General features: G+C 39.9%; 1 protein-coding gene across 3 annotated transcripts in view; it reads left to right on the forward strand.

Annotated features, from left to right (window-relative positions):
* The window catches only part of kat7b (K(lysine) acetyltransferase 7b), a 91,665-nt gene extending 70,069 nt beyond the window's left edge, over positions 1 to 21,596 (forward strand). For all 3 annotated transcript variants that reach the window (XM_068013299.1, XM_068013301.1, XM_068013300.1), the window contains 5 exons: positions 222 to 362; positions 8,174 to 8,267; positions 10,513 to 10,659; positions 17,524 to 17,630; positions 19,833 to 21,596. In XM_068013299.1, coding sequence (XP_067869400.1) covers positions 222 to 362; positions 8,174 to 8,267; positions 10,513 to 10,659; positions 17,524 to 17,630; positions 19,833 to 19,934 — 591 coding nt within the window. In that variant the 3' untranslated portion in view covers positions 19,935 to 21,596. The remainder of the gene's footprint in view (positions 1 to 221; positions 363 to 8,173; positions 8,268 to 10,512; positions 10,660 to 17,523; positions 17,631 to 19,832) is intronic.
* The last annotated feature ends 235 nt before the right edge of the window (positions 21,597 to 21,831 follow it).

The following is a 21,831-nucleotide window of genomic DNA, read 5'->3' on the forward strand; positions in this document are numbered from 1 at the left end:
AGCATACTTACAGTCTTGGCTCACATAAAGAAAGACTGCATGTATACGATACTAAAGCCCTGCTGGTGCCCATGGAATGGTGTCTCAGTAAGGCTTTGGGAAAGGAGAAAATTAGGCAGCAAAAAGTGGTTAATTCTGACTTGGTGAAGAAAAGTTCTAGTTTCTCATCTGGCAGGTGTTTTAAATGGAACACTTTAATGATTTTTTTCTTTTTGTCCCAGATTTACTGCCAGAACCTATGCCTTTTGGCTAAGTTATTTTTGGACCACAAGACGTTATATTATGATGTAGAACCTTTCTTGTTTTATGTAATGACAGAAGCTGATAACACAGGGTGTCATCTTGTTGGATATTTCTCCAAGGTAAAGGACGTTGAAGTTTTTTTGTTGTCTGATTTTTGCCCTTATCTTAGTTTGAATGTATTTGCAGAAAAATTTACAATGCTTATGATGTACTTCAGGACTTAGGCTGCTAATTACTATTGACGCAATACTGGACAAATAATGGGCTTGCATTTGCTGGCAAAATAATAGCATGTTTAATGCACACTGTTATCAATTAATGTTTAAACAGTTCAGCAATATGTGGTTGGGAAGAAATATCAAGAGTTGTGAATCGCCACAAATTGTTGGATGATTTGTACCGCTCAGCAGCAGTCTCGTGAGAATGGCAGCACACCATCAACCTCATTATAAGTGTCAAGAAATTGCTGCATTTGTGCTGTTGAAACAAACTTGCTGCAGAAAGTTAGGGTTGATGATTAGCAGCACAAGTGCTCTTTTAATGACAAGATCTATGTTCCTGCCATGCTACTCAACCTCTCTGGCCCAGAAAGGGAGCAAACTGTGGAGTTTCATTCTTGTACATTGTTCTTCAAGATTTTTTTATATTTAAGGTTTTACATGTTTTTCGTACTTTTCCTTTCTATACCCTCTCTCAATCCAATCTTGCTTTCCCTCTCGGTATTTTTCTGAACCTGATTTGACTGTAATTCACCCTCATTCCTCTGTTTCTTTCTAAATGCTTAAATCTCATTGGTTAAAGAGATAGACTTTTGGTCCTGTCATTCACCAACGTCCCAGCTTCACCGTTATGAGCTCACGCTTCTTTGTGGCGCAAAGTTTACTCACGCTGAAGGTTGAGGGAAAATGTCTAACCACTGGGGCACGGCATGATATGCCTGACTCCAGCAAATATTGGGCCAATATGACCTGCCTCTGTGCAGTCTTTTAATGAAGGCCTTAAACTGTTCTATTGACTGCAACAATAATTGCCAGCCTTTCTTTTTCTCATTGTGAACTTGAGTTTTTGATTATCCTCATAAGAGGTTGAATTTTGTGTTGGTGAACACCCTGAACGAGCTCATTCTGTATCAAACACTGAGGCGTCAGCAAGTATCCAGCTTATGTGCATAAATAGGTATATGCTGGGTAGTGATTTATGTGAAAAAAATTAAACTGCTATAATTGTTATGCTTAATAAACTCATTTTGTTCTCCAGTGTGGCTTAGTCCAGCTTTTCTAATTGTTAATTCAGTCCTGTCACTCCACAGCTCACAGCATATTATTAAACTTTCACATCCAATCAGAAAACAGCCAAATTAAACACTCTGGTAACCCCAGAATGAAACAGACCAAACCAGGTATCTTTAGACAACAGCAAATTAACTATGAATTAAAAAACTAAACCTTAAGCACTATTAAGATAAACCCATGTCTTAAAGAGCTTATAGACTTCTTATTTTAATCTAACTTCCCCAGTCACACACACGGACTCAAAAGTAACAGTTAATCGGTTTTTAAAAAGTGGAGTTTTTAAAAATTAGCTGTCTCTTGAGAATAAATAAAACAATTAAGTTTTTTGTAGGTTACATTCCTGATGGATGAGGTGTTCTAATGTGAAAAATAATCAAAGGTCACTCGAAGTCTTCAAAGGTCACTCGAAGTCTTGTCATGGATTTGATAAAAAATAGTCCTTCAGAAGATAGGCATTCAACTCTTCGGCTCTTCAGTTTGAACGCAGCAATACAAATAATTTCTTGGGAAAAAAAGGCTTTTCTTCTTTACTCAGGGAATTAACTTGTCTTGTAGTTCCTTGTAGAATTTTTTTTGCTGAGAGAGAATTAAATGGCTACTTTTCTTCAGTATGCCTCACTGGAAAGTCTCTCAAAACTAACTGGTTTCATCCGGCTTCTGCTAGTTACAGCCAAGGTGGAAACATTACCATGTAACCTCTCGTTCTCCTGCTGTTGCCAGAGTAACAAAAATGCAACTGCTGCACACTGTCTCAGGAATTCCAGAACCTTCTCTTCCTTAAAGGTGCACTGTTTTTAACAGAGTCTTAAAGGCAAACACACTGTTTTTAATCTGAGGAGAAAAATAATTACAGCTCCGTGACATCATAAATAATGAAAAAATAGTTTTGTGTTATTTGCAAGCTAAGACATCCAATACTGTAGGTTTATTTACCGAGGGAATATCTAAGGAAACATTTTGCAATATTTGATTACTTTTTTAGGTTTTACAACTTCAGCATAGAATTCATAAGCACCTGAAGTAACTGTCAATCCCTCACTGGAAGATTGAACTGGATAGAATTTAATTTGTTTATAACGCATGTGGCTTCCTAACCTCATTGAGAGATGAACTGCTGTTGATTTTTTTTGTGTTTAACAACACAAGAGAATCTGTTTGACTGTATACACGGTGTCTCAGATCCATACACAAGATTCATGCAGAGCACATCTAACCCAGGAGGCCTTATGTAAATTGAGTACACATTATACATGAACAAATTCTGCATAACTATTTAAGCCATCTGGGAAATAATAGCTGGAATGTTATCAATTATGCCTCAAGCCACTAGGCTTTGTATTCTGAGAGATTCCAGGAGTATCAACTTTGTCCTGTCATCACTCGCAATAAAAATAGTGATTTATTAGATCTTTGAAATCTCAAAAGAAACTTGGCAATCATTAAGGAATGAGAATAAATCCATTGGGCTCATCAGAGTTCATTTCTCAAGCATCCTATTTCTGCCATTATGACAAGCATGTATCTTGAATATCCTTAATATTTTTGTCTAATCTGTCTGGCAAATTATTCCAAACAAATCTGGGTCCTTGAAGGTTAGTCAGTAACCGGAAATTGAATAGAGCTGAGGAATTTTAAAAATTCATTCTCAGGATATCGGTGTTACAGGCAAGGATGGCATTGTTGCCCCCACTGAGCTACCCCTTGGTTTTAGTTGTATCAGATTGCTACAAAAAAGTGAGTGGCTTCCTCAGAGGGCAGTTGAGATTTATCCATATTGGAGTCACATATAGGCCAGACCAGTGAGGACAGCAGTTTCGTTTCCTAAAAAACATTTGTGAGCCAGTTGAATGCTTCGGAACTATTGAATAACTCCAAGGTCACTTTTTTTTTACTGATACCAAATTTTATTCCCAGATTTTTAGAAAAAAAACTGAATCCAGTTTCTTAAACTGCCATGGTGGGATTTGAATTTGCGTTCTGTGGATTATTACTGCAGAAAGATAACCACTACCGCATACCTATTTATACTGTAGAAAACCCTATAGACCACTATTCCACAGCTTAATATCAAATGCAAAACTTAGTTGCTGTGGTTCCACTTGACTCCCAGTTAGATTAATAAAATAAACTAAGGAGTTTAGATGATGACACAAGAATATGTCTAGTTCACTCTTAGTGTGATACTGCTGTTGGAAGCAGAGACTCCTGAGAAAGGAAACAAAAAGGAGCTATATCACTTAAGCGATGCTGGCATCCAAATGAAGGAGAGGAGCAGGATTTGTTTGCACGATTGAAACTGATTTTTTTGAAAAAACAAAAAGGGTGATGTCAGGTTTTTGCATTAATTGGTACTCCACCTGACAGGCTCACAGTTTGAGCAGCACTATACTAGAGGCTGTTTTTCTTCTATGTGGAACATTGGTAACAGTGTGAAGATTTATAGTCTTCATTCCACATCTTCCACACTTCATAGAAGTATAGCTTAGCTACCATGAATTCAACCCCATTATTGCTGCTGAGTTGTCAGATAGGAATTTAGTATTCTCTTATTAATCATGTAATTAATTCAATTTATGCCAAATTTTACTGGTTTTGCTAAAAAAAAATTTAAAAGCAGCAGCTGCATTCTCAATTCTTCTAGTGCCCACTATCTAATTAGGTTTCAAACAAGGTGTAAAGTGCTAAGTTGACTCGAGCCTTATTTGAATCTTTGGTTAAGTGAATCTATTCTTACCAAACTATAGGTTAGTTTGCAACATGCCATATCTGCATTTCCCTTCAGCTCTTGGGGAATACCCAGGAATTCCATCCCCAATAACGGTATGGATACGAAAGTCCTCCTCCCCTTCAGTACCACGAGTTTCTGTCTAAAAGCTTCCAATATCCTCAATTCATTTGTTCATAGCTTTAATAGCTGTTCTCATCCTTAACGGTGAAGCTTCCTGTTCATCCATTTTTATAGGCTCATCCCAAGGAAATTGCTGTGCAGACCATTCAACTCGATCCAGCAGATAAGTAAGTTGACGATGTGCCAGTCTTCACTGGTTAGACTGACCTAGAGTCTTAACCTTATGACTTCTTGCACTGGGATTTGAGTCTTGCTCAGATTTTGAACATAATCATCGACCTTTGTGGATCATATCTTGAAGTCCTTTCTTTGCATATTTGCCAGGAGAGTTTATGTGGCGATGCCTAAACAATTCTCAGTTTAGGCCAAGGTAATTGGAACCTGTGCAATCTTTGGTGCTGCCACTGTCCTGCCAGACATTCCCGCTGATTCAGAAGCCATCCTCTAATTGCTGAATGGGCAAGACATCCATTTAGGAGACTCTCCCCACATCAGATGATGGTGATTCTAACTGTTTGGCGTCATCAGGCATAAGGGCCTTGGTGCAGGATGTGATGCAGTTGAGAATTGAATCAGGAAGACCTGGACAATCTCCATGCATGTACTGAAAAGAGGCAGGTAACATTCATGCCATGTAAGTAATGACCATCTCCAACAAGATAGGCACAACTTGCTGCCCTGACCTTGAATGGCACCGACATACACAGGTGCCCCACCATCAGCATTTTGGGGTTTGCTGTGGACTAGCCATGTTAATGTCCTGGCTAAAGAGTAAGGCAGAGGCTCGGCACTTCTGGGCTCATCTCAGAACTACTTCACCACCTACAAGTCTGAAGTTAGGAATGTGTTGAATACTCATCATTCACCAGGATGGTAGCAACTGCAGTAAAATTCAAGAAGCTCATTTAGGACAGAGCAGTTCGCTTGATCAGCATCCTCGCCACTGGATTCAACATCCAGTTCCACCACCGCAGATGAACTTTGGTTGCACTATTTACTATCTACAAGATGCTTCGCAGGAACTCGCCTTAATTACTCAACAGGCTTAGGACCTCTACCATTGAAAACAAGAGCAGTCAATTCGTGGGAATATCATTAGCTTCAAGTTCCTCTCCAAATCTCTCAATATCCTAACTTGGATATATATTGCTGCTCCTTCAAAATGGGTCAAAATCATGGACTGCAGTGGTTCAAGGAGAAAACCCACCATCACCAGAGGGCAATAAGGGATGGGCAATACATGAACCTTATTGGTACTGTCTTCTCATCCCGAGAAGAAAATAAAGTGATTTCCATCTTGCTAAGTTCACTGGGCTGGCAGGTTTTTCTTACTGATGGACACTGCAAACTGCAAATTCAGAGGTAAACCCTTAAGTCCTTAAATGTGGTGATGCTTCCCAAATCCAGGCACATCTTTCCCACAACTCCATGTTTGAAACTCTAAATCAGGTTTCTGCCCCTGCCACTGCACTAATCACAGTTACAGGTTATATCCTCTGTGACTGGTGCACTATTCCTCCTCATCTTTCTCACCCTCTCTACAGACTTTGGCACTGTTAACCACACCATCCCCCTCCATCTTCTCTTCCCACTGTTGTCTCTGCAGTTCCCAAGGATCTATCTTTGATTCCATGCTATATCTTGTCTATGTGCTAACCCTCAGCAATGACATCAGAAGACTTGGTCAGGTTCCATATGTACGCCGACCACACCCAGCTCTAACTTACTACCACCTCTCTAGACCTCTCCACTGTCTGTGTTGTCAGACTTCTTGTCTGACATTCAGTTCTGGATGAGCCGCAATTTGCTCTAATAAGCTTTGAGAAGACCGAAACTGCATTATCTTTGGCCCCCACCATAAAACCTGTTCCCTCCCCATCAATTCCTTCATCTCCCCAGTTATTATCTCAGGCTACACCAAGCTGTAATCTGTGTCATAGTCATGTGTGTCCTGTTTGACCCTGAACAAAGCTTCTGACCCTATCAGTCAACTTCTGATGCCATCACAAAGCCTGCCTGCTTCCACCTCCATAACATTACTCATCTCCATGCCTGCCTCAGCTTATCTCCTGCTGAAAGCTTATCTTGATGATTGGATTGTTCAGTACCATTCAAGACTCCTCAGATACCAAAACAGTCTGTGCTCCCATAGAGCAAGACCTGGAGAACATTCAGGTTTGGGCTGATAAGTGGCAAGTAACATTTGCACCACACAAGTGCCAGGCAATGAACATCTCCAAAAAGAATCTAACTGTCTTCCCATGATGTTCAATGACATTACCATTGTTTAATTCCGCCACAATCAATATCCTGGGGGGTTTGCCATTAACCAGAAGCTTAACTGGATCAGCCATATAAATACTGTGGCTACAAGAGCAGATCAGAGGCTGGGAATTCTGTGGTGAGTAACTCACCTTCTGACTCCCCAAAGCCTGTCCACCTTCTACAAGGCACAACTCAGGAGTATGATGGAATATTCTCCACTTGCCTGGATGAGTGCAGCTCCCAACAACAATCTCAAAGCTCAATACCATCCAGGACAGAGCAGCCCACTTGATCGGCGCACCGTGGCAGCAGTGTGTACCATCTACAAGATGCACTGCAGCAACTTGCCAAGGTTCCTTCAATAACATCCTCCAAACCTGCGACCTCTATCGCCTAGAAGGACAATGGCAGCAGATACATGGGAACACCGCCACCTGCAAGTACTCTTCCAAGCCACACATTATCCTGACATGGAGCTATATCACTGTTCCTTCACTGCTGCTGGCTCAAAAACCTAAAGCAGATTCCTGATAGCATTGTGGGTGTACCCACACCACATGGACTGCAGCAGTGCAAGAAAGTGGCTCATCACCACCTTCTCAAGGGCAATTAAGGATGGATAACAAATGCTCGCCTTGCCAGCGATGCTCACATCCCAAGAAAGAATTTTTTAAAAACACTCATTTATGATTTTGTTGTCTCCAAAGTTAATGATTCCTGCCCATCCTGCTATCTTGCACCTTTCATAAACTTGAGGTTGTCCAAAACTCTCTTGCCCATAACCTGCACCAAGCCCTGCCCACTCCTCATACCTGTTCTTGCTGGACCCTCCAAGTACTCTGTTCCTCCAACTTTTGCCTTGTGCATCCCCCACTCCCTTTGCCCCACCATCAGGCATTAAGCCATGCAGGCCCTAAACTTTGGAATTCCCTCCATAAAGTGCACCACTTTTCTCTTATCCCCAGTCCCATTACTTGTCTGATTACGTTCCTGTAAAGCACTTTGGGGTCTTTTCGTATTGTAAAGGCACTGTGTAAATGTAAGTTGTTGTGATAAAACCTGCTAGCAGGGATCAATCCGCACTCCTAATTGAGGACCTTCTCCAGACCATGTTGCAGCATAAACTGCAGTTGATGCCTTCTGTACAGGTGCCAGGTCTGTTGCTGTTAATTATGTTGCTGGCTGATGGGGCCCCAATTGTTCTTGCACTGGATGTGATAATTAGAAATAATGTTAGTTAATTGATCGAGGTAAAGCCTTTTTAATTTAATTAACTAGCAAGAACGAAGAAATACTACACTCCTTAAAAAAAAAAGCAAGGGCCATAATCACTGTGCTGGGCCATTAAAAGAAAGGCTTACAAGGGCCATGCATCTGAATGAGATTGCTGCCAGCAGACAGCTTCGCCAGTGAATTCAGCATTCATATTCATTGTTTTGTGAGAGGTTTGAGGCGGGATACTGCTTTGAACATAAGCAGATTATGTCTTGTATATAACAAGTGATTGATCTTATCTTTATTTCAGGAGAAGAATTCATTCCTCAACTATAATGTGTCATGCATTTTGACAATGCCACAGTATATGAGACAAGGATTTGGGAAAATGCTCATTGACTTCAGTAAGTATTGAAGCGTAATGGTAATTTGGGTTTTTACTGGCAGACATTGAACTGTCTAAATGTTGTTTTGCTGTATGATGCCTCATTTACAGAACCCTGGTTTGATGCACAAGATCTTTCAGAACATCTGAGGGGCGGCGCAGTGGTTAGCACCGCAGCCTCACAGCTCCAGGGACCCGGGTTCAATTCTGGGTGCTGCCTGTGTGGAGTTTGCAAGTTCTCCCTGTGTCTGCGTGGGTTTCCTCCGGGTGCTCCGGTTTCCTCCCACATGCCAAAGACTTGCAGGTTGATAGGTTAATTGGCCATTATAAATTGCCCCTAGTATAGGTAGGTGGTAGGGAAATATAGGGACAGGTGGGGATGTGGGAGGAATATGGGATTAGTGTAGAGTTAGTATAAATGGGTGGTTGATGGTCGGCACAGACTCGGTGGGCCGAAGGGCCTGTTTCAGTGCTGTATCTCTTAAAAAAAAAAAAGATCGCTGATCTGACATGTTAACTCTTTCTCCACAGATGCCTGACCTGCTGAGTATTTCCAGTGTGTTCTGTTTTTATTTCAGCATATCAAATGCTTAATTGCCTTCCGAGTATATTTAAAGCATTAGTAGTTCTGGACAACTTTAGTTTGTTAAGTTAATTCTTCACCATGGTATAATAATCACTGTTTGATCATAGTTTTTTTATTTTATAGCCATTTTATGCAAGAGTAAATTTGAAGTATTGTGCTAAATCTGAAAGTCGCCACATTTTTAAACATTTGTATAGCAACTTTGATTTAGAAATTTATTATAAGTTGGTCGCATGCATTGATAATAAATGAAGGAGAAGTTTGATTCTGATGAAACAGTCAAAGAACTATACAAGGACCTTGACAGAATTTACAAGGTGGGCAGAGTCATGACGGTTAAGTGCAAAGTCTTAGACTTTGGATTTAAAAAAAAATGAACAACCCCATGAACAGTATCAAATTGGTCTCAGAAGAGAATGAAATAAATCTGAGAACAATAGACTCAATCCTTACGTCCAGTCATTAGGGATCAGTAATTAACAAAGGAGATGGAATGCTAAACTTTTTAGCCAACTCCGTGAAGTCTGAGGTCATCTTGCTGAAGCTGGATAACACTCTGATCAGGCTGCATCTTGAATACAGCATTCAGTTGTCACTGAAACAAAAGCTCTGGACTCCTGCAAGAAGCAGCTGAGTACTGTGATGCTTTCTATGGAAGCCTGAGCTACATGGACCAAATGGCCTCCTTCATCAGCGCTGATCTTTATGAACTCCACTTTATCCCTATTTGATGGCACTGAGCATTATTGCTGGTATTCTCAGGATCGCTGCAGCACTGCTGAAAATTATTCCAGAAATTTCTGTGTTAAACTGGAGATATTCTTTCCTTTGGATATTCCTTCTACTAGTTTGTGCCAATATCCTCTTATCCGACTATCATTTTGTAACTTAAAATATATTGTACATTTTTCTTCAGTTTTTTGAATTTTCTAACGGAAATGTCTTGGTTCAAGGTTGACATGGGTGGATGTTAATCAAGAATACTTAATAACCATTAACAACATGCTATAGTGGTAACTATGCTTTTGTGTTGAGATTGAGAAACATGGCCACACATAGTGAAATCAAGTGCCTCCTAATTTTTAATTCAAACTATATTTTGCATAAAGAGAACTCCCAAGACCTTAACCTGTTACAGATTAAGTTCAGTCAGTTTACATTGTCTTGTAGGATAATTCATACACTTCTATTTGTATAAGGATGTTGACTGCTAGTTAGGTGGTAAATGCTTTGTGCTGTGGTGCATGAGCGCATTGCTGAGGATTATTAGTTGAAGGGCCAGGTATTCTGGACTTCTTCACTTCTCACAGCAATTGCAGGATTTTGGGCTCACCTTTAATTTTCTGGCTGAGCTACCTGGCCTTTACTTGGTGGTGGACTTGAAGGATTTTTGTCAGTTACATCTCTCAGAAACAGATCAGGGTTGTCTGATGCTTCATCTCTACTTGGAAGAGGCTGTGCATCAACTCTTTGGATTGACAGAAAACCACATATGCTTTATTTACATGCTTATTGTGGATGTTTTGCCTATAATGATGCACATCTTGCCATTTTGAGCCATTTGAATTTTTAATCTTTCAAATGTGTGTTGGTTACTGTACCATTGCTATGAATTTTAAAATTACTGCATGCTTCACTAAATGAATTCACTTTTTTGTAACTTTTTTTCTTGAAAAAGGCTATTTGCTGTCCAAAGTAGAAGAAAAGGTCGGTTCTCCAGAGCGTCCCCTGTCCGACCTGGGGCTCATCAGCTACCGCAGCTATTGGAAGGAAGTGCTACTACGGTATTTACACAACTTCCAGGGCAAGGAAATTTCTATCAAAGGTAAAAATGGATTGACATTGGATTTAAATAATTTATATAACGACTTCAGTCTGGATCCTATGTTTTTGATTTTAAGTATTTTGCAGTCATTTAAATTTTTCTTTTTTCCTTTGACTGTTTAATACTAACAGAAACAGACCAGTTTCATTCAGAGCACTTAAAATTTACCATAAATTATTCATAATGTGATATGCAAGATATCTCCCGCTGTGTTGTGGTCTGTGTTCTTGCTGAGGCTAATAAAATAAAATGGTTTGCTAGCTATCTAATGCGTTAACTGCCCTGCACTATCTCAGCCAAGCCCAGCAGCGATGCTGTTATTGTAGTTCCCCAGCTGCAATCATCTAATTCAACACACCCCAGGAATTAAATGTGGTTCTGGTGCCTTTACCAACAAGACAATCTGTTGAGTCTCATGTGTACAGACAGTACAATAGTGGTACAGGATGCTGATACTACAATGCACTGTGCCAGAAAGTGAAAGCATACAGATTTTATTCCTGTTCTCTTCATCTGCTTTCTTGATGTTTGTTTTTGTTGTTTGGATATTTGGAATACAGACAAAGATGAATAGCTGGAAGAAGTTCCCTGTAATGTTCCACATTTCCTTGCAGGCTGCTGAAGAGTGCCATCGACTAGCCGACCGAACAGATCTTCTATTATGCCTCTTGGCTAGGGAATGAAATGTGCTATAGAGAGACATAAAGAGGAGGTGAATCTAAAAACCCCATTTTAAAAAGGAAGGTCCCAATTTTAAAAAGGACGGTGAAGTGGAGAGGGAAAGAAAATCGATGGAACAAAGAAGCTCATAAAATATGTGGTTGCAGTTAGCGAGCTTTTAGAAAACACCAACTTCAAAAGCATAAAAACTGAAAGAATACTCAGCAGGTTGGAAGATGAGATGCTGTTCCTCGAGCTTCACCACCCTGCTCTCATGCCCACATTTCTGTCCTTGACCTGCTGCAGTGTTCCGGTGAAGCTTAACACAAGCTCGAGGAACAGCACCATATCTTCCAATCAGGCACTTTACAGCCTTCTGGACTCAACATTGAGTTCAACAATTTCAGACCATGACCTGGTCTTAAACTTGTTTTTCATGTTTTTGCTTTCAGACATGGCAGTTCATTATTTTGCCATTAACACACTCTGGACAAATGCTTTGACTTTTACTACAACATTACCACTCCTTTTGCCTTTTGGTACCATGGCATCGTGTCATTTAATCTCTCCCACCCTCTGCCCTATCACAGACCATCCCTTTTGTTCTCTTTCCAATCACCCCCACGCCCCCTTCACTTGCTCAAAACCTGTTATACTTCTAACCTTTGCCAGTTCTGATGAAAGGGCATCGACCTGAAACGTTAACTTTGTTTCTCTCCCCACAGAAGCTGCCAGACCAGTTGAGTATTTCCAGCACCTTCTGAACATAAGAACTAGGAGCAGGAGTAGGCAATTCAGCCCCTCGAGCCTGCTCCGCCGCTCAATGCGATCATGGCTGATCTCATCTCGGCCTCAACTCCACTTTCCTGCCCGTTCTCCATAACCCTTCAACCCATTACTAATTAAAAATCTGTCTATCTCCTCAAATTTACTCCATGTCCTGGCATCCACTGCACTCTGGGGTAGTGAATGCCACAGACTCACGACCCTTTGAGAGAAGTAATTTCTCCTCATCTCTGTTTTAAATCTGCTACCCCTTATCCTAAAACAATGACCTCTCGTTCTAGATTGCCCCACAAGAGGAAACTTTCTCTCTACGTCTACTTTGTCAAACTCCTTAATCATCATATATACCTTAATTAGATCTCCTCTCATCTAAACTCTCAAGAGTAAAGGCTTATTCTGCTCAATCTCGCTTCATAAGGCAAACCCCTCATCTCTGGAATCAATCTAGTGAACCTCCTCGGAACTGCCTCTAATGCAACTACATCCCCCCTTAACTAAGGGAACCAAAACTGTACACAGTACTCCAGGTGCAGTCTCACTAATGCCTTGTACAGTTGCAGCAGCACTTCCCTACTTTTATACTCTATTCCTTTAGCAATAAATGCCAAAATTCAATTTGCCTTCCTTTATTACCTGCTGCACCTGCATACTAGTTTTCTGAGATTCATGCATGAGGACACCCAGATCCCTCTGCACCGAAGCACTCTGAAGTTTCTCTCCATTTAGATAATTTGCCTTTCTATTCTTCCGACCAAAATGGATAACCTCACACTTATCCACGTTAAACTCAATCTGCCAAATTTTGGCCCAACCTATCCATATCCATTTTTAAATTTCTTCTTTCTTTATTGCAACTTACTTTCCCACCTATTTTAGTGTCATCTGCAAATTTGGCTATAGTACCTTCTATCCCTGCATCCAAGTCGTTAATATAGATTGTAAATAGTTAGGGCCTGAGGACCGAACCCTGTGGCACCCCACTAGTTACATCTTGCCAACCAGAAAGACCCATTTATCCCGACTCTCTGTTTTCTGTTGGTTAGCCAATCCTCTATCCAAGCTAATAAATTGTCCCTAACCCCATGTGATCTTACCTTATGTATTAACCTTTTGTGCAGCACCTTATCAAATGCCTTCTGGAAGTCCAGAGAGACTACATCTACAGGATCCCCATTATCCATTTTGCTTGTTACATCTTTGAGGAACTCTAGCAAATTAGTCAAACATGATTTACCTTTCATAAAACCATGCTGACTCTGAAGGATTGCGTTTTGACTTTCCAAATGTCCTGTTATTACTTTCTTAATAATGGATTCTAATAATTTCCTAAAGACAGATGTTAAACTAACTGGTCTATAGTTTCCTACTTTCCGCCTCCCTTTTTGAATAAGGGTGTTCCAATCCGCTGGAACGTTTCCCGCATCCAGGGAATTTTGGAATATTATAACCAATGGATCCACTATCTCTGCTGCCACTTCCTTTAATATCCTAGGATATAGGCCATCAGGCCCTGGGGACTTGGCTGCCTTCAATCCCAATAGTTTGCTCAGTACTTTTTCCCTAGTGATGATTGTTCTAAGTTCCTCCCTTTCTATAACCTCTGCATTACCTGTTACTATTGGGATGGTACTAGTGTCCTCCACTGTGACAACTGAGGCAAAATACTGATTGTGTCTCTGCCATTTCTGTGTTCCCCTCTATTAACTCCCCAGTCTCATCCTCCAAGGAACCAACATTCACTTCAGCTACTCTCTTCCCTTTTATATACTTATGGAAGCTTTTGCTATCCGTTTTTATATTTTGCACTAGTTTTCTTTCATAATTTACCTTTGCTCTTTTTATTATTTTTTAGTAACCCTTTGTTGATGTTTAAAAGTTTTCCAATCTTCCAGCCTGCCACTGGCCTTTGCAATATGGTATGCCTTAGTTTTTGTCTTTATGTTATCCTTAACTTCCTTGCTTAGCCATGGATGTTTTTTTTTCCCCCCCTCTTAAATCTTTCTTCCTCTCAGGAATTTATTTTAGTTGGGAGGAATTGAATATCTCCTTAAACATCTGCCACTGCTCATCAACTGTCCTACCTTTTAGTCTTCCTGCCCAGGCCACTAGGGCCAAATCTGTCCTCATGCCTATGTAATTACCTTTGTTTAACTCCAGAATGCTAGTGTAGGACTCCAGTTTCTCACCCTCAAACTGAATTTGAAATTCTAGCATGCCATGAACACTCTTCCCTAGAGGATCCTTAACTATGAGATCATTCATTAATCCCACCTTGTTACACAATACCAAATCTAGAATAGCCTGCTCCCTGGTTGGTTCCACAACATATTGCTCCAAAAAACAATCTCTAATACATTCAATGAACTCTCCCTCGAGGCCAATTTGATTAATCCAGTTTATATGCATATTAAAATCACCCATGATTATTGCTGTACCTTATTTACAAGCCCCCAGTATTTCCTGGTTTATACTTTGCTCCACTGCAGAACTAATGTTTGGGGACCTGTAGATTACTCCCACCAGGGACTTCTTTCCCTTGCTATTTCTTATTTCTACCCAGACTGATTCTACGTCTTGATCTCCAGTGCCTATATCGTTTCTCACTGCAGCACTGATCTCTTCCTTTACTAACAAAGCTATATTACATCCTTTTCCTTCCTGCCTATCCTTCCAAAATACCCTTGGATATTCAATTTCCAAACCTGTTTTCTCTGCAACCACGTCTCAGTAATCGCCACTAAATCATACCCATTCTTCTCTATTTGCACTGTTAACTCATTTATTCCGAATGCTTCATGCATTCAGATACAAAGCCTTTAAGTTTGTTCTGTTATCAAATTTCCCTACTCTTGTACAATTCCTTAGTGCAATATGACGTTCACACGTTCTGTCCCTTCCTTTTATTTTCTGGTAACAATCAGCCTCATCACTAACCTGCACTCCTACCTTCTCCTTTAACTTTGACTTCCTAATTTTCCATGCATCTGAGCCCTCCCCGTCACTATTTAGTTTAAAGCCCTATCTACAGCCTTAGTTATGCGATTCGTCAGGACTCTGGTCCCAGCATGATTCAGGTGGAGCCCGTCCCATCGGAACAGCTCCCTCCTTCCCCAGCACTGCTGCCAATATCCCATGAATTCGAACCCATTTCTCCCACACCAATCTTTGAGCCATGCATTTGCCTCTTTAATCTTATTGATCCTGTACCAATTAGTTCGTGGCTCAGGTAGTAATCCAGAGATTATTACCTTTTTGGTTCTGCTTTTTAATTTAGCCCCCCTAGCTGCTCATATTCCCTCAGCAGAGCCTCTAACCTCGTTCTACCTATATTGTTGGTACCTACGTGGACCACGACAACTGGGTCTTTCTCTTCCCACTCCAAGTTCCTCTGCAGCCCAGATGAGATATCCTGAGCCCTGGCACCAGGTAGGCAACACCGCCTTCGGGACTCTCAATCCTGGCCACAGGATTCAGAGTTCCAGTATTCGCAGTATTTTGCTTTAAACTTTAAAAGCATCCTTTTTCCATGATTAAGAATTAGGTATATTTTGACTTCTGAAGGGAATTAAAAGCTTGATTTTGGAATTTTTTAAATTGCACATAAGCAGCCTTGCATATATGTAAATATGTCTTGGTTGCTGAGCTTTTAAAAAAAAAAAATCTTGGAGCAGTTAAGGTGTTGTTTCAAAGCTGAGAGCTGGAAAATCAATCCTATCATCTTGCCATCAGTGGTAGTTCCAATAGAGGGGCCAACAATTCATGTAAGACCATACAAGTTTGAATTATTGATTTTCTAACATGCAAATAGATTCACAAAAAGGGAGAGTGTTCAATGTAAACCGCAGTGAAGTGCAATTAAAAGAAAAAAGCCAAATCAACTATTTTTCCACTGGCACATATCACTGAAATGAAACAGTGCAGATTAGCCCTTTTGAGAATTGAATGTCTTTTGGAACTTGCACATTTGTTAATGGTCAAAAATCAGAGGGCAGAAGAAGAAAATTTTTCCATGAATACTTGATAAGGATGTTGCAGAGCTTCCTTGCTGTAAACTTTTATCACGTTACTTACTCACAGGTGTTAGAGTGTTTTGGCCTCATCACCTTGGTAGCATATAAAACCAGTCATAATGTGGCCTATACACAACAAAATGGTCAATATGTGATTGCAGTAAAAAGTAGTTACTCATCTTAATGTACAACACAGTTTACTTTGAAAACTAAGCACCTTTCAGTTTGCCTGCTATGCACGATGGCTTGTAATTCCAGTATTCATCAGACATATAGGAGACCACTTTTATTTGTCAGTTACGTTGTACTGCTGTAGCAGCCATTTTTTGGACAGCTTTTATATAGGAAGTTGTGTGATGCACATCTGAGAATCATTAATTGTCGTCAGTGTTCAGTATTCCCGTTTATCCTCAAATCCTGAAAAACAAAGCCAGTGTTAACTTACAGGAATTTCTTAAGAGGTTTTGAACATTAAAATTGATTTATAAATTTATGGATGGTAAGTACATTTTTTTTTACATGCTATTTTTGCATTTGACCAAATTTGTTACAGGAGCTGCTTAATCTCCTATATTCTGGAGGAAATTTAAATTATATTATTTCCTGCTCAGATGGAAAGTCTAAAATGTGAAACACCATTTTCCATTTTTTGCATATGGTGAGGTTAGACATTTCAGTGCATTTTTTCAAACAAAATGTCAGTGAATAGAACTTGTGTAAAATACTACTGCATTCTCTGTAACATAAATAGAAGTTTGACAATACTAGTTTTTTTGGTTTTGCAGATTTAATCTACCCTTAACTATATCCAGGTACATTCACACTGCAAGTTCAGCTAAACTGGCAGTGTAAGTCAGGGCTCAGTCTGATTCTGGTGCAAAGCAGAGTGAAGCTCTCTCGAGAGGGCGAGGTCATAGAGAGATACAGCACTGAAACCGGCCCTTCGGCCCACCGAGTCTGTGCCGAGCAACAACCACCCATTTATACTAATCCTACATTAATCCCATAGTCCCTACCACATCCTCACATTCCCTTAATTCTTCTACCACCTACCTACACTAGGGGCAATTTACCTATCAGCCTGCAAGTCTTTGGCTGTGGGAACCCGGCTGGTGGAAACCCACGCGGTCACAGGGAGAACTTGCAAACTCCACACAGGCAGTACCCAGAACTGAACCCGGGTCGCTGGAGCTGTGAGGCTGCGGTGCTAACCACTGTGCCACTGTGCCGCCCAATGTTAGATGTCATTAGAGTAGTGTTTTCTTTCAGGAGCTGGCGCTGAAAATGTTCCCAATCTGGACTGCTTCTTTGTGATCCAGAAGCTTTATGCATGGACATTTGTTAATCAGAGTAACCATTTTCGTAATTCAGTATAATACAAAGTACCAAATAAACATTGTTCTTGCAGAAATAAGTCAAGAAACTGCAGTTAATCCTGTGGACATTGTCAGCACTCTTCAGGCATTACAGATGCTGAAATACTGGAAGGGAAAACACTTGGTTTTAAAACGACAGGTAATTAAAGTTTGATGATAAAGATTATGTTTGTAATTCCCCCTTGCATTTTTATTTTCACGCTAGAACTAGTGCTGAAAAAAGTGTCTCTTTACAAATGGCATAAGCAAGTTCAGAGGGAAGAATTTCTTGTTGTGCTCTGCAGACAAAATCATGTTCTCTATTAGCAAGTTTACAATGTACCTCTTCCCCAACCACCACCACCCCCCGCAGTCCCCCGGAGATAAATCTTAGGATAAACTTGTTGGAACTAGTAAAATAGTTCACGTGCGTGTGATCACTGAAAAGGAAAGAGCTTGCATTTGTATAGTGCCTTTCACATCCACAGAATGTCCTAAAGTGCTTCACAATCAACCAAGTTACTTTTTAAATGTAGCCAGTATTGATTTGTAGACAGACATAGCAGTCAATTTGCACACAAGGTCCATGCAGCAGCAGTGAGATCAATGACCAGGATGTCTGTTTAGGTGATGTTGCTTGAGAGAAATATGTTGGCTAGAAAACCAGGTGAATGACACTGCTCTTTAAATAGTACCATGACATCTTTTACGTCTACTTGATTGGACAGATGGGGCCCAAGTTTCATCCAAAAAATGGAACCTCTGACATTGCATTAAAATATCAAACTATATTTTTATGATTAAGACTCTGGAGTGGGTTTTGAACTCTCAACCTTCTGGCTCAGAAGCCTGCCTGGACAAGTTCAGGAAAATAAAAATATGTACTGTAGCAAAGGATTGTTACTGACAAATAGGAAGTGGTGTGGATGACTTCCACTTTTCACCTCTAAACTGACCACAAATACTGTTTTAAAAATAGTGTTTTAGTCCGAGTGTTTTAAGGGTCAAATAAATAGATAAGCGACAGGTTTTCTCAAAGGTTTAAAAAAATTTATATTACACAATAACTGAAAAATGTTCATGACTTCGCCCACTCACACACACACACACTCACACTCTCTCTCACACTCACACTCTCTCTCACACACACACACACACACACACACACACACACACACACAGACAGAATTGAGGGTAGCATGCAATTAGAGTCCATTTGTTGTAAAAGAGATTTTTTTTAAAATAAAACCCTTAGAAGCTTTTCGGGAAGAAATCTTTCAGCGGTGCAGCCCTGAATGTATGTTGTCATGAAATGGATGAAATGTCGCAGCCTTCTTGTGATTAAACCTCAATCCGAACTTGGTGGGCATCCTGTTTCACTTTCGTAGATGGGAGTTCCAAAGTCACCTTGTAATTTCTCTGCTGCAGTAGTTAAAAAATATTATCAGCAAGGCTCCTGCTTAGCTGGAACTGCCTCACAGCTGTTCTGCCTGGAAAAGGCTTTCCCTCACTGTTCTCCCCCCACCCCCCCTCCCTGCCCTTTTCGCTGGATACCTTTTAAGGTGGAAACTCGTCAGGCTGGAGTGTCGGTCAAGTGACTAAGGGCTCTCTCCCTGGGGTTATTCATACAATGTTCCAGGATATGGGAACCATTGTTGCATTGTTACGTGATGGCATCTGAATGTCGACCATTCTGCTAAAGTGGTGCTACTTTACACCTATTATCTTAGTCTTAGCTGCGGAGTCAGTCTGTCTGTAAAAGTCTTTGTTTGCTCCATTCCTGTAGATAGGCATTGTTAGCATGAAATGGGCTGTTTTCCATTTCGATGCGTTTTCCCCAAAGCTAATTCAGATGTGGATAATGGGTTTCGTCTTCAACAGAAGAACATGTTTATTGATGGTATGGGGGTGGGGGGGTGTTCACCTGACCTGTACTCCATTTTTGTCTGTGGCACAATTGTGTCCTTTTTTTTGTAGTTCAGTTCAACAGTTGACTTTTATTTCATAATTCCTCCAGTTCATTTCCTATTTCATCACTGTTCCCTCTGTGAATCTGACAGGATTTTGTGTGAATCTGATCTCCTCAAAATGCTCAATGATTTGCTATTAAGTTCAGAACTTTTATTGATTGCCCCTGGGGCAATTTTTAGACCCCTGTGTGAGATGAGTTTTGGATTCAAGTAACTACTCTAGTACATAAATGTTTGTGCATTGGTATTTTATAATTTAGCACATTTTTAAATTGAAATGTTCCTTTGACAATTGCCCGGTTATAGCATGATATCAACAAAACATGGTGGATATATTAATTGCTACATTTACTGTCAGCTTTCACGCAACTCTTTTTCCTATTTCACTTCAGGATCTAATAGATGAGTGGCTGGCCAAAGAAGCAAAGCGAACAAATGGGAACAAAACCATAGACTCCAGCTGTTTGAAATGGACACCACCGAAAGGAACTTAGTTGGCCATTGTTTCTGTCCCAGCAAAGGCACCACCTTGTTACAGCTCGTGAATGCAAAATGAGAAAATCCAATAGTGAATCCTTTAGCCTTATATTATATTCCTTACCACTGTTTGTCCTGCAGAGGGCATAGTAAAGCGTACTACCCCAGCAAATATAGTATTGTGCTTTTATTCCATTTGTTATATGTGGTAGCATTTCCAACAAAGCAGCTTAACACATGTTCTTAGGAGAGATAATTGGGCATGAAATTTATAGTTGTACGATCTGGAATATAAACTTTCACAAATTACCAACTACGTTGTCTGTTTTGTTTATTTAAAGGTCGGTGGATTTTTTTAAATGTTTAACTTGTTCTTAGAAAATGCTGAAGGACAAAGGAGTTTTCTACATCAAAGATGAATTAGTATAGAGGCAGAAGCCCAGTTTGGATTTTTAAGAAAGTATTTGCTTTTTAAGTTGTCAAGTTTTTAAAAGACTATTTTAGGTAGGAATGTCCCTAACTCACCATCTGTCCTAAACATTGTATGCTTTGCAACTGTTGCAGTCCTTAAGCAGTCTTCAAACATAATGGCTTTTATGAATGTGTACCCTTTATGAATGGTTGGAAAACAGCAGGGAAGCCAAAGCCTCAGCGTTCAACCCTTTCATCAGCCTGATAAGCTACTGATAGTTACATCACCATGACAGATACCTTCAACTAATATATTGTAAATGCCATTCAAGTTTATTTAGAGGCTACTTGATGAAGAATTGTTAAATACTGTTTTATTTTTCATGAGATTGATGGTACAATATATGGTCTAATTCATGATGGTAAATCTAAGGGGAGTATTATTTCTTGACTTCTCCCGAAAGTTATTTTGCTGTATCACACAATATTAATAACATAATAAGGCTTAATTTTGTGTTTGAAACTCAAACACTCAAGGTAATTCAACTGTTTTGTGAAGTCATTGGGAAACTGATGTGACATCACAATAGTTATAACATGAGATGATACTTAATGGGAGGAATGAAAAATGAAAACTTGACCATTGTAAATAAAACTCTGTGGGATATACCATATACTATTGTCCTGATTTATTCGATCAAATCTATTGTGTTTAAAATGTACTCCATCCCCCCACAATTCCTTAATACAGGATGCATATTATACACAAATCTAAAACGACCTAAGTAATAAAAATGAATCTCTGCTCGAATGGGGGGATGCAAGCTATATATATAGGGGAGCTTTGCATTGGAAAATTTATGATACAGCCAAAACAGCTTTTGCTGGTGAAGGCATTGAATGGTTCATGAGATTTCTATAAAACTGGCCCATTTTACTCTTCTAAAGATATAAAATTGAGAGTTGAGTTGTATTTGGTATTGTAGTACACACAGTTGTCATGTGGTGTCTTAACACCCTTTTATGTCACTGGCAGCTAAACTTCACACTAAACAAAAGGTTGTCATCTTTGTAAATGGAGCCTTGTTTGGTCTGAGTCGAAGGGTATCTGTTTTACCCTTCAGAATTGAATAGGGGTACACACTTTGTCAACGTGACATTGCTGTGCCAAAGTTACAATCGAGGAACATTGCTTAATTACTTGTCGTACGAAATGTGATGTAATGCCTTCTGTACCTGCTTATGAATAAAGCATGTTGTACAGTGTGTTTTCAATAGTCGTCATTAATGACTTTTTTAATATCCCAGGTGATGTAACCTGAAGAGATCCCCTAAATCCAAGGACTTAATATTTTAAATGAGATTTCCAATTTTGTTGGTTTTCATCAGATTGAATCACAATATAATACATGAGCAAGTGGCTTATTTCTCCCATAGGCTATTCTTTGCAAGTTTCACAGCTTACATTTCTACAGTGCTCCTCATGTAGAGGAAATGTTTTGA

This window comes from Heterodontus francisci, chromosome 33 (genome assembly GCF_036365525.1).
Source record: "Heterodontus francisci isolate sHetFra1 chromosome 33, sHetFra1.hap1, whole genome shotgun sequence".
In the NCBI taxonomy this organism is placed as follows: domain Eukaryota; kingdom Metazoa; phylum Chordata; class Chondrichthyes; order Heterodontiformes; family Heterodontidae; genus Heterodontus; species Heterodontus francisci.